General features: G+C 53.8%; 1 protein-coding gene across 4 annotated transcripts; it reads left to right on the top strand.

Annotated features, from left to right (window-relative positions):
* Nucleotides 1-1,020: 1,020 nt before the first annotated feature.
* Nucleotides 1,021-17,205, top strand: OPTC (opticin). Of its 4 annotated transcripts, none has more exons than XM_073319666.2 (8): nt 1,021-1,084; nt 3,390-3,510; nt 4,556-4,784; nt 6,738-6,891; nt 8,805-8,963; nt 11,054-11,256; nt 12,141-12,236; nt 12,841-17,205. In XM_073319666.2, the coding sequence occupies exons 3-8, from the start codon at nt 4,563-4,565 to the stop codon at nt 13,009-13,011; spliced, it is 1,005 nt and encodes a 334-aa protein (XP_073175767.2). In that variant the 5' UTR covers nt 1,021-1,084; nt 3,390-3,510; nt 4,556-4,562; the 3' UTR covers nt 13,012-17,205. The 4 variants fall into 4 exon arrangements, with proteins under 4 accessions (XP_073175767.2, XP_073175768.2, XP_073175769.2 ...); XM_078849759.1 differs by having other exon boundaries at nt 1,042-1,084; nt 1,613-3,510; XM_073319667.2 differs by lacking the exon at nt 3,390-3,510 and having other exon boundaries at nt 1,025-1,084.
* Nucleotides 17,206-17,544: the final 339 nt, after the last annotated feature.

Below are 17,544 nucleotides of genomic sequence, written 5' to 3'. Positions count from 1 at the left end.
TGAGCTCCCAGCTATGGATGGGGGGTGGCACCCAACCAACAAGGACCCGGCTAAGAACAGGGGCTGGCACCCACCAAAGAAGGATCTGTCTAGATACGCTGGCTGGCCCCAAACCAGTGAGATCCTATCTCCTGAAGGCACATTCCCCACCCACCCCTTTCCTGCCCCAGCGCTAAATTCACATGAAATACTGGACTGTCACTGTTCCAAAATGCATCCAAGCCTAGGGGAAATCTCAGTCTTTCCCAGCGTGTGACCCCTATCTCCCCTCCCCTGCTGCATAACACAGGGCAGACCTAGCCCTTTGGAAAGAGAGCTCCTACCTGGCTATTCTCAGTGAATTCTGCCCCGCAGCCAGGGTTTTTACAGGCTGAGCACGCCCCGTATGTGTCTCTCCCCACGCGGTTCTGCTTGTGTCCGTGTTATCCTCCGTGAACATCGCGCGCTGCATTAAGGCCCCCCTAAGCCAAGGGGAGACCTAACGGGGACTCAACCCTTAGGCATGTTTCCCAGCTTGGGGTGAAACTCAGCCCAGCAAAGGGGGGGGTGCCCTGGACTCTGTGCAATACAGACACTGGGGAGTTTATGGCGAAACTCCGGCTGGCTTTGGTGGGACCAGCATTAGGCCTGACGGGTGTAAGTGGGGCATTGTGCAATGTGTCCCCCTGCACAAGCTGCATGTCACCCTAGGGCACCTCTGCCTCCCCCCCAAGGTCACAGGCTGTAAAGTCTGTGCAGGGGGGAAGAAAAGTGCTCTCCGAGCCACCTCCCCCATCCCAACATGCAGGCCCTAAAAGCAAGCCCAACCTCTGGGAAGAAAGCTGTAAGTGAGCCTGCCTGCTAGCCCCTGGGGGCACTGGACAAGGGGCACCATGGGAGGGGGGCAGGTGACAGCTAGAATAATCACCACCCTGATTGGCTGCACTTCCTGCTTATCCCCTGCACACTCCCACCCCCCCCCCAACCAGGGCAGCCCTCCCCCTCGCCCTCCTTAAAACCTCTACAGCCCTTTTGGTCCCAGCACATCCGCTTTGCAGGAGCTGGGAGGTTCGGGCTCTTCCAGGGCAGACCGAGGGACCAGGGGGTAGGTCTGTGACTTGTGCCTCTCTCTCCCCTTCTCTCTCTTTCTCTGGAAGGAGCTGAGCTCAGGGGCTTTCATGCTCAGTTCAGAGGCGTTGTGGGGGTGGGGCTTTATGCAGAATGCATGGGGGCTGCCTGCAGTGTGCTTTTCAAAGGCTTTTTTATTACTCTCTTAATGCTGGGTTTGATCTGTGGGAAACTAGCTGAGATTAAGGGCCAGACTCCTCACTTCAGGACGTTTGCAATTCAGTGCTGTCTTTTATAGACTGGAGAGAGCTGTGGCAAGCAAGCGTGAGCGTGCATGGGTGTACATGTTGTCCCAGGTTTGTTGCATGTGTGTTTGAGTGTGTGTGTGTGTGACTTGGCTGTGTTTGCGACTGCATGGAAGTATGGATGGTGTGTGTGTGGGGGGGGGGAGTGTTGGTGTGGATACTGCGTTTGCAAGTGCATGGGCATGTGGACGTGTTTGTTTGTGCATGCGTGTGTGTTTGTGTGTACACCCAGGTGCTTATGTGTTTGTGTGTACGCACAGATGGGCCAGGCGCTTTGAGTCATGCTCAGAATAGGGGCTGCCAGCCAAGCGGGAGCCACTTCTGAATGGAATGAATCCCCTTTCCGAGGGAGCTAATCAGGTTTGGATTTCATCATGCGTCCTGCCCTTAGTTTGTCGAATGAGCCCCGTGCGGGAAATCCCTGTGTTAGACAGTGTAGCACCTTGTCATGGAGTGTCGGGGAGTCAGGGCCCTGCACCTCCCTCTTCCTGCGTTTCACCGTGACTCTCAGCCAGCCAGTAAAACAGAAGGTTTATTGGATGACAGGAACACAGTCCCAGAGCTTGTTGGTACAACCAGCACCCCTCAGACAGGTCCTTCTGGGGGGGCAGGGAGCTTAGACCCCAGCCTTGGGGTCCCCTCCGTTTTCCTAGTCTGCTCCCAACTCAAAACCCCCTCCAGCTGACTCACCCAGCCTCACCCAGCCTTTGTCCAGCTTCGGGAGCAAAATGTGTCACCTCGCCCCCAAACCCGCTCCTGGCTCAGGTTACATTGTCCCTCCAGTGAAGCCACCCCCTGCTATCCCAACCCCAGTGCAGACAGTCCCAGTAAAACTCCCCTGCGACATTCCCAGGTCACTCCGCCCTGCTCCGTCACACCTCTAGAGTGTCATCGAAGGTGCATAGTGCAATTCCGGTCCTCTGGTCTCTGAAGGCCTTCTGTAGGCAATTGATATGTGTTGCTTCCCGGAGCAGTCTCTTAAAACGGGTTTCAGGGCAGGTGCCCAACCCTCACCTCGTTACTGCAACTGCGTGTGCAAACTGAGCAGGCAGAGGGGCGTTGCAGCCGTGGCTACTGTCCACCTAACTGGAAGTGTGGCCCCCAGTGTGTCTATTGAGGGGAGAAGGGCAGACTATAATTCACAAGCCGTTTGTGCTCCTGTGCACACAGGGCCAGGTAAATCTCATGCAGTTCACCCAGCTCTAGCCCAAGGGGTGGATCCACACAGATGTGCAGGCTGTGTGGCATACCCCAGGGCGTGCACTCCCAGAAACATAAGCTACCATGTACGCTCCAGTAATGAGCCAGCATCTCTGCTAACGGACACCGCTCTGCAGAAGAAAGCGCTCTGACACTCGGGCCTCAGGATCCAGTAATATGAACCACGCAAGCTGGTGGCAATGACTGTACCCTGTAAGCTATGCAGAGAGCAAAGTCCAGCCGAGACAAGCTCTGGTCCTGCCCACTGGGCTCAGGGCAGGTTCTCATTAGTCCATCTGAGAAGAGCCTCACTAGGGAGCGATCATCAAAGTCCTAGTTTGTATCCTAGCTCTGGAAGGGACTGGGATCTAGTGGTTAGAGCAGAGGAGTTTGAGACTCAAGACTCCTGGGTTCTCTCCCCAGCTCTGCCACTGATCTATTGTGTGACTTTGGGTGGGTCACTTTCCCCCCTCTGTGCTTATGTTTCCCCCTCTGTGCGATGGGAAGAATATCGCTCCCCCAACTCTGTCACGAGCTTTGGGATCTCAGGCTCAAGTAGCACATAAGAGCAGAGAGTTACTCCTGAACTCATGATACACCCTCTCTCCGTCCTGCAGCCAAGGAGTTCAGGCCAGCGAAAAGTCTTAACCCCCCACTTGGGGAGCTTCTCTCCAAGCTGCCTGTTCTTTGAAGGCTGTTTGTACGGTTGGATCTGGCGTGTGAGTGGGAGGTGACGCTCTGTACAGCAGCTCTGGGCCTCTTTCCTCACAGCAGGGCACTCAAGCATGAAACAGCCTGAAAAGAAAAGGAGAGTAATGATTTCCTCCGGGGCTCTAGGCAGAGTCCATTGATTCTCTCCAGCAGGAAAGCCATGTCCACTTGCTTCTGCAGCTGCAGAGGAAGCCTGTTTAAAGTTCTCCGGGACAAGGCCGGGGAGACTCGAGGAGAGCAACAGAAGGTGCAGTAGAAGGAGCTAAAGTGAAGGGTTGGGTGGGGGGGTAAAGCCAGCTGCCAGCACTTGGAGGAAACATTTGGGGCAGAGACATCAACTAGTTCTTCCTGGGCCAGGTTTCCCAAAGTGCTCAGCACCCACTTGCAGGCCCAGGAGAGCTCGTCTGGTTGGGAGGGAGCTCAGCCCTTCTGAAAGCTGGCCCATCCGTGTCACCCTGAGCGCTGCTGGGTGTTTTTGCAAACCCAGCCCTCCTTGAGGTGTTTCAACCAGTGCTGAGCCCTCATGGAAAAGAGTCATTGGGAGCGGAGCACTTGGAAATCTGAGCACAAGTGAGCAGGGCTTGCTGTCCGGCCCCTGTCTTTGCTGCACAGCAGGGGATGTCGGACAATGGGGTTTGCAAAATATTGAGATGAATGGGGTAAATGTTGTCGTTTACAAAGGGGAACCTCCGCTCGCATCCCTGACAGAGCTCCGCTATCATGGCCAGCAGCATACCTGGCTGTGGTATTCCTGGATTCCCCATTCACCCCATCTCCTGCCACTGCATTGCTGAATCCCCTTCGCCCAGCACAGTGCCCCTCGAATCTGATCTCTTCCAACGCCCCTCACTCCTGGCCTGCCACACTCCTCGCCGTCCCAACCCTGGGCTCCCGCTACTCGGCTCTGCCAACGCCCCTCACTCCTGGCCTGCCACACTCCTCGCCGTCCCAACCCTGGGCTCCCGCTACTCGGCTCTGCCAACGCTCCTCACTCCTGGCCTGCCACACTCCTCGCCGTCCCAACCCTGGGCTCCCGCTACTCGGCTCTGCCAACGCCCCTCACTCCCAGACCGCGGCACCCCCTTGCTGTTCTAGCACTGGGTTCCCCGCACCGTCCTGCCAGTGCGTGTTAAGCCGGTAGGTGCTCAGGCAGGTGCTCCTGGGAGGAATCAGAGCCCTGTGCTGTGCAGGTAGGATACATCCCTCAGACCCGAGCTCAGCCCTGTAAACAGCAGAACTGAGCTGACCAACGGTGACAAAAATGCTTCGTTGCTTCCCTTTTCTCGGCACAGGTGCGGGATGCAGTGCGTAGCCTTGCTGGGGGTCACCACCCTGGCCCTGGTGCTGGCCTTGGCCGCCCCATCTAAAGAAGAAGGCAAGAAGAAGGAAGAGAAGCCCAGAGCTGACGCTGCAACCGATGACAACCTGGACCTGCCCAACTACGACTTAGACAACTATGGAGAGATCATTGACCCGAGCCTCTACGAAGAGCTTTATGACTACAGTGACCTGGCACCAAAGGTAAGATGGAGACAGCAGGGCAGCAGAAACATGGGCCAACTCTTCTTCATGCACCTGTGGGGAGTCCTAAGGCAGCTCCTTTCTCTAGGATCCCCAGGGTAGCTTCTGTGCTACCACCCTCGCTGAGCCGAGTGTCCCTCCTGTTCCCTGCCCTGTCTCTCCAGGGCTGGGGCATTCTGGCCACTCTTCCACCCACAGCACTTGGTGGATGGAAACGCTTTCATCTGGGAGTCAGGAGTCTAGCTGTGACTAGAACCCCACTTTCCCCAGTTTAGGTACTTCACTCTCTTCTCCTAGGTGCTTCTCTGGTACAGTTTGCAAGCCATGAAGAAGAGCGTTCATCGAGTCACAGATTATAATGTCAGAAGGGACCATCATGATTATCTAGTCTGATCTCCTAGTCAGCTGGTTTATAGGGAGGCTTGCAGCAGTGTAGGATCCAGAAGGAAATGGGTATGACACTGTCTGAGACTTGTTCTAAAGTCCTGAGTCAGGAGGGAGAACCAGCTTTCCCCTAACAGTTAGCACTGAGGTCTTGACCACACTAGGAGATAGCATTGTCTGGTAGTGAGATCCTGATCCTGGTTAGCAGCAATCCTATTGCCAATTCCTAGTTCTGCCAATGACTTATTGCATGGCCTTGGGCAAATCACATCAACCTCTCCATGCCTCAGCTTGCCCCTGTGTAAGCTGGAAATAATCATGTTTACAGAGGGGTTGTGAAGACTTATTATCAAATGTACTTGGCTTAAAGAGGCTACGGCAGAGTGAAGCAGTGGTATTGCGAAAGATCCATAAGATCGGCCATGCTGGGTCAGACCAAAGGTCCATCTAGCCCAGTATCCTGTCTTCTGACAGTGGCCAATGCCAGGTGCCCCAGAGGGAATGAACAGAACAGACCATCAAGAGATCCATTCCCTGTTGCCTGTTCCCAGCTTCTGGCAAACAGAGGCTAGGGACACCATCCCTGCCCAACCTGGCTAATAGCCATTGATGGACCTATCCTCCATGAACTTATCTAGTTCTTTTTTTAACCCTGTTATCCCTGTTATCCGTGGCAGGCTGCTCCAGGGTAGGGGCGCTAACCTAGCTGGTGGGTAGTTCTACCCTGCTTCCCTAAGTCCCCGAGCCAGAGTCTCCGCTGGCATCAGTCAGCAGGATCCCAGTGCCATCAACAGAGTTAGGTGGATTGACCCTAGCTGAGGAGCTGACCTGGTCTCTGCACATTCCCTTGCACATGGCATTCTCTTTCAATTCACTCCCTGCCCCGTGCTTCATTGCTGGATGCTGTGTGTCAGACGACCAGGGCATGCTGCTCCCTCACAGGAGGGTGGCTGCATTTCAGAAGCGGTGCGGTTGTTCCAGTGTACAGGGGCTGACCCTGCTCTCGCTGGAGTCCTCTGCAAAACTCCCATTGGCCTCACTGAGCTGATCAGCGGGGCCAAAATAAGGGCTGAGGCTAAACTGAGGACGTGTGCTCCAGGGCCCTGCAGCATGCACGTTACATCAGCTTGGACTCAGCAAAGAGCCGCCGCGAGATGGTGTTAGCCTCCCTTATACACAGCCACTTGCCCTTACCCATCCCCGCCGAATTCGGCTCGCAGAGTTGCAGGCATGGAGAGGAAAGGCGCCGTGTGAATGCGAGACGTGACTGGTATTGAGGCTGCATGGAGCGCTCCGTTACCTCTTGCACTTGGGGGTCTTCAGCAGAGCCAAAGGGAGTTGGGTGCGTTTCAATGGGATTGGGTGCCTGCCTACCCTAGACGTTGGCTATTTCAGGTATATCACTGCTGTAGCCCTCCAACCTGCCCTGTGCCACCTTCTGCCCCTCCCCAGTGGAGGTGTGAGCTGGGCGGGGCGAGGGAAGAGTCAGTGACTGATCAATGCTTTAACGGGAGCGCAGCCCCGCATCCTGTGCTCGGTGCCGTGATGCCCCTTGCCCTGTCTTTGCAGATTGAGGTTGGTACGTTGGCTCCTCCAACCCAGCGTCTAGAGGGCGTCATGAGCACGAGAGCTGTGCCAACCGAAGCACCCAGGAGGCCACCCCCAACATCCCCCACGACCAAGCCTGTCGGGCCAGGTCTGTTCGGGTCCATAACCGAACAGGGTGAGTGAGAGACCAGCCCTCGTCACTTGGTCTTCTGGGGTAATGCTGCAGCATGGGGGATTTGCTCACAGGAGAATAGGTCTCCAAATACCACGAGCAATGACGGCAGTCTGGAAAGAGCCTTCTCTCAGCATGGGGGTGAGGGGTACAGAGAAAGCCCCTCTCAATGTAGGCCAGAGAGGGCTTTGGAAATGAGTGGGATGGAGGCATTCCCTTCCCAGCATGTCGTGGGGAATCTCTGAGGCCTCTAGCCCAGAGGCAGACCCATCCCTGCGTGGGGCGGCAGGACTGATGGGAGGAGAGAGAGAGAAGCAGCGAGTGACCCTGGGAGCTGAGAGGCGCTGGCGGAAGGACGCGAGGGTGAGCAGACCATCCCCTGTCCAGGAGCCAAGTATTTGCCCTGCGTGAGGAACATGGTTGGGGCGTCTCCCATATCAAACGGCGGGCGAGAGGGTGTCAGAAAGGAATCGCTTCACAGCAACGAGAACACCAGCAAAGCCGCAGCGCTTCAACGAGCAGAGATGTTGCGACAGTCGGATAGAGTAGCAATTAGATTAGTGACAATTAAAATCCTGCAGCGAGGGATAAATATCTTTATTCATTTTCTGTCACTCCGAACTGGGACAAATTACGTAGTAGACTCAGGGAAATTGTTGCCTTTATGCTTTGAACTCCCCCACTAATAGATTCGGAGTCTCGTGCACACTCTGGGGGGAGAAGAGGAAAAAGAGAGGAAAAACAAAACAAAAAACACCCAACACAGTTTTAATTGGTGCCAGAAATCTTGTCACCCTGCCACTTTGCCTGGCTGAGCAGGGTCTAGTTCCAGACGTAGGGGAATCAGATGTTTGCTTGATGCAAACGGTTTCCTTTTGTTTCATCTCTGGCAGTGCAGAAGGGCCAAACAGATCCCTGGTGTACTGCTGCTGTGTTTGGTGGAGCTGCACCCCCCAGGGCGAGATTTGGCCAGAGCTGATTTGTTTTTAAGCAGCTCTTTTGGCTGGTTGTTCCTGGCCTTTCTCGTGGTTTGATTTTTTGCTTGTTTTGTTTTCCTCTGAACTTAGCGCTTGGTGGAAGGAGCTGGCCTGACAGCCCTGGAGACCAAAGCCCTCTGTGTATCTACATAGCTGGTACAGCGCAGGTAGGGGCTGGGCAGTCCCTGTCCAGGCTGCCCTCCCCCAAGGCGCTCTGACCGTCCCTGCAATGCACGGCCATTCCAGGTTCACTTGAAAATAGAACGTATGAGAACAGACTGAGCTTTAGGGACCCTTCCAGCGCTACCTGGGGAACAGCACAGCACCTGCTGAACTCCCGAAGTCCAGGCCTGGATTCCCAGGGGCTGGGCTCTTCTTTGACTCTTCCAAAGTTCTGGTCTGGGATCGGGAAGGGGGGTTCCCCAGGCTCCAGCTCTGCACGGCTGGTTGATTTTGGGTCACCTGAAATTCTGGAGGAGTTGGCTCCAGGGCTTGGCTTTGGGTCCATCTCCGTCAGAAAGGTTCCTGGGCCCAAGCTAGTCTTATGCTGCACATAATGTGACCAGATAGCAAGTGTGAAAAATCAGGACACGTTTTTTTTCGAAGGGTGGGGGGAGGGTATAGTTGCATATATAAGACAGACCCCTCATATCAGGACATCTGGTCCCACTAGTTGCACGTGGTCTGGCCTCGGAGTCTGCAACGAACCCCAGAATCAGGGGTGTTTCAAAAGGCTCCAGGTTCTGCTGCTAACCCACAGCATGGGGTGTCGGGCCAGATCCTCCACTGCAGTAAGCCAGCTGAGTTCTGTTGTCTTTAGTGGAGCTAGGCCAGCTGAGAATCTGGCCCCCCATCCTGGCACCAATCGGAGGTTACATTTAATACCCCCAAGCCCTGCTCGTTGCTGCTGGCTGACTGCTCCGGCTCTCCCTGCCCCAGGTCTGCCCACCTGCCTGGTCTGCGTGTGCCTTAGCACCTCCGTGTACTGCGACGATGCCGAGCTGGAACAGATCCCGCCGCTGCCCCTGGAGACCACGTACCTCTACGCCCGCTTCAACCGCATCAGCCGCATCCAAGCCAGTGACTTCGCCAGGCTGAGTATGTGGAGCCGGGGCCCTGCCCGCTGCCCTCCCCCACGCCGAGTGGGGTGGGGAAACTTTGCACTGGCTCCCAGGGAGTTGGGGGCAGGGGTTAAGTGGATCCATTGCAGAGCTGCCTGAGGGAAGAGGATGCCCCTTGTATCCCAGAGTCCTGTTCAGCTGTCACACTGGGTCCTGTTCCAGATTCGTACAATGTTTAGGCTGAGTCCAGATCCAATCTGACACTGAATCCTCCCTAGGCAGGTTTAGAGTCCTCCCAACCAACTGCGTGGCCACAACAGGGGGCTCAGACCTGCTCCTTGGGCATCAGGTACAATTGGAGGTGTACACAGATGCCACTCCCCATGGCACCAATGGGAGCCAGGCCTATAGACACCAGAGCTGGCTTTAGCCCCAAGTCCTGGGCATACAAGCCCCAGTCATGTCAGTGGTTCATCCACACCCCTCTATACAGTTTAATTTAGGGCTTCTGCCTTCCTGCTGAGTGGCATGTAAGGGCATCAATGGGGGGAAAGGCCAGGCCGGGACATGGCTGCCTCTCTCACACGCGGCCCCAACCATCTGCAGGCGCAGAATCAGGGAGCCAAATGCAGACTGTTCCCAGGAGGGGGAATGGGAGCCCTTAACACTGCACTGCACCAATGCTGCTGTTTATTAAAGTCCCGGTACAGCAAGTCCTGGTCGGGTCTAGGAACTGGAAGGGCCAAGAACTCTCTGGTTGTAACATCAGAACATTGCAGGGCTCATAGATGTTGGAGATGGAAAAGCCCAGTTAGAGTGAGTGCTGGAAGATCATTTCTTCCCCGCTTTCCAAGGAGCTGGTCGGGTCTAGGAACTGGAGGGGCCAAGAACTCTCTGATTGTAACATCAGAACGTTGCAGGGCTCATAGATGTTGGAAATGGAAAAGCCATGAGTGCAATGGTGCCGATCCAGGTGCCCCCATTTACAGCGGGAACTAGGGGTGCTGCTGCACCCCCTGGCTTGAAGCGGTTTCCATCATATGCAGGGTTTACAGTTTGGTTCAGTGGCTCTCAGCACCCCCACTGTACAAATGGTTCCAGCCCCCCGGACGGCTTGCACAGCATGTGAATCTGTTCCACGCTAGTTTGAACTCAAAATGTGGGGGGGCGGCAGTTTTGTACATGGTTAAAACCCAGAGAAAACAGTTATCCCTTCATGCCCTGTGAAGCAAACTGGCGGGGTTTTGCCCAGCCCTGGAGATCTCCTAAACGGGTCCCTCTAGAGGCAGGACAGTGGTGTTGCACAATCCTCCCCCCTTGGCTGGCTGGAATAGGAGCCCTGTAGCTTTAAAATCCCTCCTTTCCTGCAGGAAGGAATTGCACCCAGTGCTAGTCAATGGAATGGACCCTGCCAAAGCTGTTGGAGCCTTAAGATTGCAGGACTAGCTAGCAAACTGTGAGCTGGGGCTTGCAGAGGCTCTCAGCACAGTATGTGCATGTTTGGGGGGCTAAAAGAAAAGGAGGACTTGTGGCACCTTACAGACTAACAAATTTATTTGAGCATAAGCTCAGTCTCTATGGTGCCACAAGTCCTCCTTTTCTTTTTGCGGATACAGACTAACACGGCTGCTACTCTGAAACCTGTCATTATGTCTGGGGGGCTGGGCACTGTTAAAATGGGACCTGCTGGGTGCTGTACATATTTGAAAACCTTGCTCTGATTTAGGCCCTTAAATGGATGCTGAGCTCCTCTGAAAACCTGTCCCTGAGAGGGGATGCTGAGGCCTTGAAAATCTGGCCCTGGGAGGAATAATAATAACAAAGACATAAATGTATTTCACATTTCTATTGGAGCTGCATCCAGCCACCATAGTCAGGATATTGGCCTGTTGTGTTAGGTGCTAGATTGAGTTTAGCTGGCATAGATTGGCATTGGCTCATTGAGTTCAATGGAGCTATGTTCATTTACACCAGCTGAGGACCTGGTTCATTCTAGTTCTGTTTGCTGGAGTGCTGGCTTTTTCTCCTACGGCTCTGGCCAGGCCTAGCCCCTAATTATTGCTCAGCACTGTTGTGAGCGATGGCAAGGGTTTGTGAAGGCAGAATCTCTATCCTCCCCTCCATCAGAGAAGCTGAAGCGAATAGATCTGACTAGCAACTTCATCTCCTGGGTGGGCGAGGACTCCTTCCGGCTGCTGAGCACCCTGCAAGAGCTCATCCTCGCCGAGAACAGGCTGACTGCGCTGCCCGTATTGCCCAGCAGCATTGTGCGGCTCGATGCCCGGCTCAATAGGATCCAGAGCTCCGGTGTCAGACCTGAAGCCTTCAGGGTGAGTCTGTGCTCAGTGGCTGGTGGCCGCCCCAAGATTCCAAAAGGGGTCCCTAAATTTCACAGCTTCTTTTCCACCCTCCAAGAGGACTGAGCGTCTCTTGGGGTATATCTACACTGCAAGATAAGCTCAGGGTTTGAACTCAGACTCAAGCCAAACCCCCCTCCTATCTCCACACAAATCGCACTAACCCATCGCTCAGACTCCGGGTTTCAGGACTGTACAGGGGTGGAAGGTCCGAGCCTGAGTCAAACCGGGACCCAGGGTTCATGCGCTATTGCTTTGCAGTGTAGATGCAACCCCACTGGGCTCGTGTTCTGGGAGTCCACCAGCAGTAGCCCACAATCCCACAAGCTGGCTTTCTTTATCCTCTGGACAGTCAAGTTTTCCCATGTTGGATTTGGACCCGTATAATGCAGTGTAGGCACGTCAGCCCAGGTTGGGACCCAGGGTTCAACAATTCCTAACCTGGGGTTGGATTTGGGCCCACATAATAAGTGTAGACACTCAAGCCCCTAGATTAACAAACCCAGGGGCTGCTAACTTGAGTTCTGTAACCATGGGCTTACTCCGCAGTGTAGACATACCCTGGGTCAATTCAACCCTCTGCTAGGCCTACCTGGCTCTGATTCCTACCCCTTTATACCACAGAAATAACCCAGATGTTCTGTATAGAGAAGCTGACTGGGGCTTGGGAACAGCCAAAGCCCAAAGTGCCACCCCCAGCTTTTCCAGTGTTTGCTGGGATGGGACAATCCCATGCAAGCATGAGAGCAGCATGTTCTGTTCAGTAAAGCTGTGAGTTCCGCCCCACCCTGCTGAGCCTTGGTGTGTGAGGGGGCTGGGCAGGGCGAGGGCTGATGCATTCACCTGTGTTTCTGCAGGACCTGAAGAAGCTGCAGTTTCTCCACCTGTCTGATAACAAGCTGGACTATATCCCAGTGCCCCTGCCCGAGGGCCTGCGGTCCCTGCACCTGCAGGTGAGGCAGTGACCGAGTCAAGCAAGGGCACCCAGCCAGACTGGGTGATGGTCCCTTAAAGTTACAGCCACTCTTTGATTTTGCATTTGCTTTTGAATTTTGCTGCCCTTGCAGTCAAGGGACGGAGAGCTCTGGCTAGAGACAGGTATCGTGCAGGTGGGTGTGGGGCGAGATCCTCTCTCTCACAATGTCCCAGTTCTAATGTCCCCTGGCACAGACCTCACTGTGCACCTCCTTCTCCCCACAGCTCGTCCAATGCTGGGCCCCCTGAGTACACCCAGCTCTGCCAGTGCCCCTCAGTCCTGACTGGTGCCCCCTCCGCTATTCCAGCCCCTTCCTGCCTTTGCTGGTAGATCTCAATCCTGCAGGTCCCACTGTCATTCTGGCATTGGAGTCACCTGTCAATGGTATCAAACTAGCCAGTGGTTAAAGGATGTATCCATGAGTGTCTGGGTTGAGGCTCATTACACCTGCGGGCCAAATCTAGTTTGAGCCCCAGTCTAACAGAAGCAAAGTCTCATACTAGCCAGGGACAATTAATGCACAAACCCACTACCCCACCTTGCCCCTTCCCCCCACCGTTTAATGTTGTCTTCCCGGCTAGAACAACAACATCCAAACCATGCACAAAGACACGTTCTGTGACAGCCAGGACCACAGTCACATCCGCTGGGCCCTGGAGGACATCCGCCTGGACCGCAACCCCATCAACCTGAGCCTCTTCCCTGACGCCTACTTCTGTCTGCCTCGGCTACCCACGGGCCACTTCTACTGAGCCTGCCAGACAGCCCCCACGGGAGCACCTATGATGGAAACTGCTCTTGGGAGAAGGCTGCCCTGGACCCACAAGTTAAGAGCTCCATGCCTGGCTGTCCTGTTGGGCCATATGGTATTTGCCCTTCTCCCTTGCTCATCTCAGCCCCAGCGGCCTTGTCTAGACTAGGGTTTAAGCTGCAATGTGAGCATAGACGAGCTAACATGGGTTTAGAAGTCTAGTTAGGCTAAGGATACCGCGTTCTGTGTTAAAATGGCCAGGGGGTGCTGGATGCGAGGATTTTATTGAGTTCTCAGTCCATGTGTGCCAGCGTGAAGGATGCCCCAGGCCGAGAGTAGCCCTAATAAAATGAAAAAGGTTTAAAAACTCATTCTGTAGATTGTTTAAAACAAAATGACCTGCTGGCCACCCCCATCAGGCACAGCAGCTCGTCCATGAGCATTGTGGTGTGGGCAGTGATGGGCAAAGCTTTCAAGGGAACGAACCCTGGATTCCCTCCTGGCTGGACCTCGGTCACTTGGATCCTGACCTGCATTTCCAGTCATAGGCTCCCCGATGCACAGCTCCACCCAAAGCTTAGGTCTCAAAGCTGATCCAAACAGGCAGTGGGAGGGAGGGAGTTTTGAGGCCTTTAAAAGAGGCCTGAATCAAATCAATGTATTTAAAATATAGCGTGTGTTGTGTTCCCTAACTTCTGAAATCAGAAGAGAGCTGTCCACTTGGGGAATACTTTAAATAGAGCTTATTCAGCATCTCTATCTTTATACATGTGCAATAAACGCACATCCTGTGAGAGCGATGCCATGCACATGGAGAAGCCAAAACACTGAACTGAAACCTCTGAACTCAGCCTCCATCCTCCAGGCCAGGCGAGGGAATTTGGGAAGTAAACGTCTTACGGCACGCTCCCAGTTTTCAAAAATTCTATTGTTCACGTTGTCCCTCCGCACCCTCCTCCTTTGTGTGCGCAAAACACGGGCACAAGATGTGACATTGCTTTAGGCATGCGCAAAAATGCCCATTTGATGCCCAGTTCAGCTGTGGCTTTTTTAAAGCTTGCCCCTTAGATGCACGGTTATCTGATGCATATACAAAAAATGTCATTTTGCACTTACAAATGGCAGGCAGGCAGGAGCCCGGGGAACGGCTTTGATTGTACAAAATTAGCCTCCTCAGCTGCATTCTTATTATGCAAAACACAAAGCAGGGCCACTCAGATGTGAGTCCTATTTTGACACCCCAAGTTTCTAGGTGGGCAGATAAAAGAGGAACTTGGAGGAATGGCTGCTGTTCTCTTCTCTAAAGTGCCAGGGTTGGCAGATTATGCTGTCATGCCGTGCTCTGAAAACATCTATCTATGGGTTTTTTCAGCATCCACCACCATAATATCTAAGCACTGTCCTCAAGCATCTTGTATGTTACTTGCTTTTATAGCCAAAGGGCTGAATAGAGGGGGCCAGTTAGGCTCAGATCCAGCAAAGATGGAATCATCCAACTTTAGCTGTATTCTCGCCAGCTTTCACTTTCACCCCACTAGAGGGTGCAACAGAATATGTGTCAAGACCCACGCATCCCTGTGCCTTGCTGACCTATCTGCTCCTTGTCTCCCTTCTGCTTTGCCTTATCATTTAAACCCATGGGCTACATTAAATGAGACTGGTGAGCTACTGCCCACATACCTGTCCTTCAGTTAATAGCGCTGAGCACAAATTCCTGGTTGCTGGGAAACCCTGCAGCTCTCATGGATCATGAGTTCTGGGAGGCTGAGGATGGGAAGGTGGGGAAAGAGCTGAAGCCAAAGAGGAGCATGGAGAAAAGTAGTTCCCAGTTTCCCAATTGCAGCCACTAAATTTATACAAACCACTGCTTGGCTGCCTTTCCCAGAACGGCCTAGTACAGAGGTTCTCAAACTTTTGTACTGGTGACCCCTTTAACATAGCCAGCCTCTGAGTGCAACCCCCCCCCCCTTATCAATTAAAAACACTTTAAAATATATTTAACACCATTATAAATGCTGGAGGCAAAGCAGGGTTTGGTGTGGAGGCTGTCAGCTCGCGACCCCCCTGGTGTAATAACCTTGTGACCCCCTGAGGGGTCCCAATCCCCAGTTTGAGAACCTCTGGCCTAGAGGGATTGGAGGGGGATTTGAAGGTCTGGCACCAACCCACCTGCTGCAGATAACTGATACAAACACTAAATAACGCTCACCTGCATTAGGGGAGCCAGGCCCAGAAACCTGCGCCTTCTAAAATCAGACAGCAGTGGGCAGTTACACTCTTGGCCCGACCTCTAGGCCGCGACACGCCACTCAAAGGCCATGCATTACACCGAGGGTGTTGGACAACGGACTGCAGGGCATTACTAAGGACGAGGCTGGTTTCTTGGCAATGGGCTGGTTATCCTGGCCCGTTGGGATTGTGCTCACATCCCCTGTCAAAGGGCACCCGTTAGCAGACAAGGGCAGTGGTCCATGTGGGGGTGAAGCTCCCTGCCTCTGGACGCATGCTGGCCTGAGCATCACATTCGGTGCCGTGCCAGTATGAGCTGCTGGCATTTTGGGCTGGGTGCTGGCTCCTCTAGTTCTCCACAGCTCAAGGGGGGGCCCCCCCCAGGCACAGCACCAGGCACAGCACCGTCCCGTAGTGACAGCCACAGTGCGAAGGGTGCACTAGTCTCAGCCAACCTCTGGTGCATGTAGGCAGCAGCTGCCATCCAGGCAAAGACCTCTCCGCCATACAGCCTTTGAGGTCACAGACCTAGGCACTGTAGCAGGGCTCCCCAGCAGATGAGAGGAGCGTCATAAGACCAGCCATACTGGGTCAGACCAATGGTCCATCTAGCCCATTATTGTGTTTGCCAACAGTGGCCAGCACCAGATACTTCAGTGTGAATGAGCAGAACAAGGCAATTATCTAGTGATCCCTTTTCATCCACTCCCAGTTTCTAGCAGTCAGAAGTTCCAGGATGTCCAGAGCATGGAGTTATGGCCCTGATCCTTTTGGCTATTAGCCACTGTGGGACCTATCCGCCATGAACTCCTGATTCAATTCCTCCCACTAGGGGCTGACGAGACGGGATTTCAGCAGGGAGCATCCTCAGTTTTTCTTGTTGAAGTTATTCCACTTTAATTAAATATTAATTAGGCCAAAACAAGAGGTGAGTGTAAGAAGCCCTGTAGAGGACAGGGAGTAGGGCACTCTTGTGGGCTGTTGAAGATCTTGGTTCAATTTCTCCTGCCTAATAAGGTGAGTGGATTTGAGCAGGAAGCTCAGGCCAGCTTTCCACTTTAATTAACTATTGATTTGGCCAAAAGCAGCAGAGAAGTCCTCTCTAGTCCAGTGGTTAGAGTGGTCACCTGGGATCCTAATGAGCTTGGTTCAGCTCCTCTGTCTACCCCCTGAAAAGAGGGATTTCCATAAGGTGCTCATGGAAACTTTTCTTCTTGAAGCTGGTCCACTTTAACTCAATAGTAATTGGAACAAACGAAGACATGAAAGCAAGAAGCCCTCTATAGCCTAGTGGCGAGGGCTCTCTCCTGGGATGTTGGAGACCTTGGTTCAATTCACTCCTCCAGCTGCTGAGAGGGATGCTGGTCAGTTGGGAGGGTACTCACTTTTCCTCTTGAAGCTGGTCCACTTTAACTCAATAGTAATTGGGCCAAACCAAGACACAAAAGCAAGAAGCCCTCTATAGCCTAGTGGTGAGGGCTCTCTCCTGGGATACTGGAGTCCTTGGTTCAAGTCACTCCTCTGGCTGGTGAGAGGGGTGCTGGTCAGTTGGGAGGGTGCTTACTTTTCCTCTTGAAGCTGGTCCACTTTAACTCAATAGTAATTGGAACAAACGAAGACATAAAAGCAAGAAGCCCTCTATAGCCTAGTGGCGAGGGCTCTCTCCTGGGATACTGGAGTCCTTGGTTCAAGTCACTCCTCTGGCTGGTGAGAGGGGTGCTGGTCAGTTGGGAGGGTGCTTACTTTTCCTCTTGAAGCTGGTCCACTTTAACTCAATAGTAATTGGAACAAACGAAGACATGAAAGCAAGAAGCCCTCTATAGCCTAGTGGCGAGGGCTCTCTGCTGGGATGCTGGAGTCCTTGGTTCAAGTCCCCAGGGCCTGAGATGGAAGAAATCTTTGAAGAGGGCGTTGCTGTCTGAGCAGCAGCTTTTACTTTAATATTTAGTGGCCCCCAGCCCCAGCAAAAGCTGAATCACTCTTTCGCCCCCGCTGGTTGGACTCCCGCCTAGGCTGTAGGAGATCCCAGTTCCAATCCCTTCTCCGCGAAGGGACTGGAACGAGGAGCTCCTACATCCCAGGGACCACCCCTCCTCCCTCCACCCCCCGCCCTGCCCAACCCCCCTACCCCCCGCCCAACCACCCCACCTCCCCTCCACCCCACCAACCCCACCTCCCCCCTAAGAGGTGAGAGACCCCTGTTCAAGCCCCCTCCTTTTGCCTGGAAGACAAGGGCCTCCTGCAAAGGAGAGGGGACTTAAACAGGAATTTCCCATCTCACTGGTCACCTGGGAGATAGGATGTC

The sequence above is a fragment of the Lepidochelys kempii genome, chromosome 21, assembly GCF_965140285.1.
Source record: "Lepidochelys kempii isolate rLepKem1 chromosome 21, rLepKem1.hap1, whole genome shotgun sequence".
Taxonomy (NCBI): Eukaryota; Metazoa; Chordata; order Testudines; family Cheloniidae; genus Lepidochelys; species Lepidochelys kempii.
This window is presented reverse-complemented; position numbering and strand designations above follow the sequence as displayed.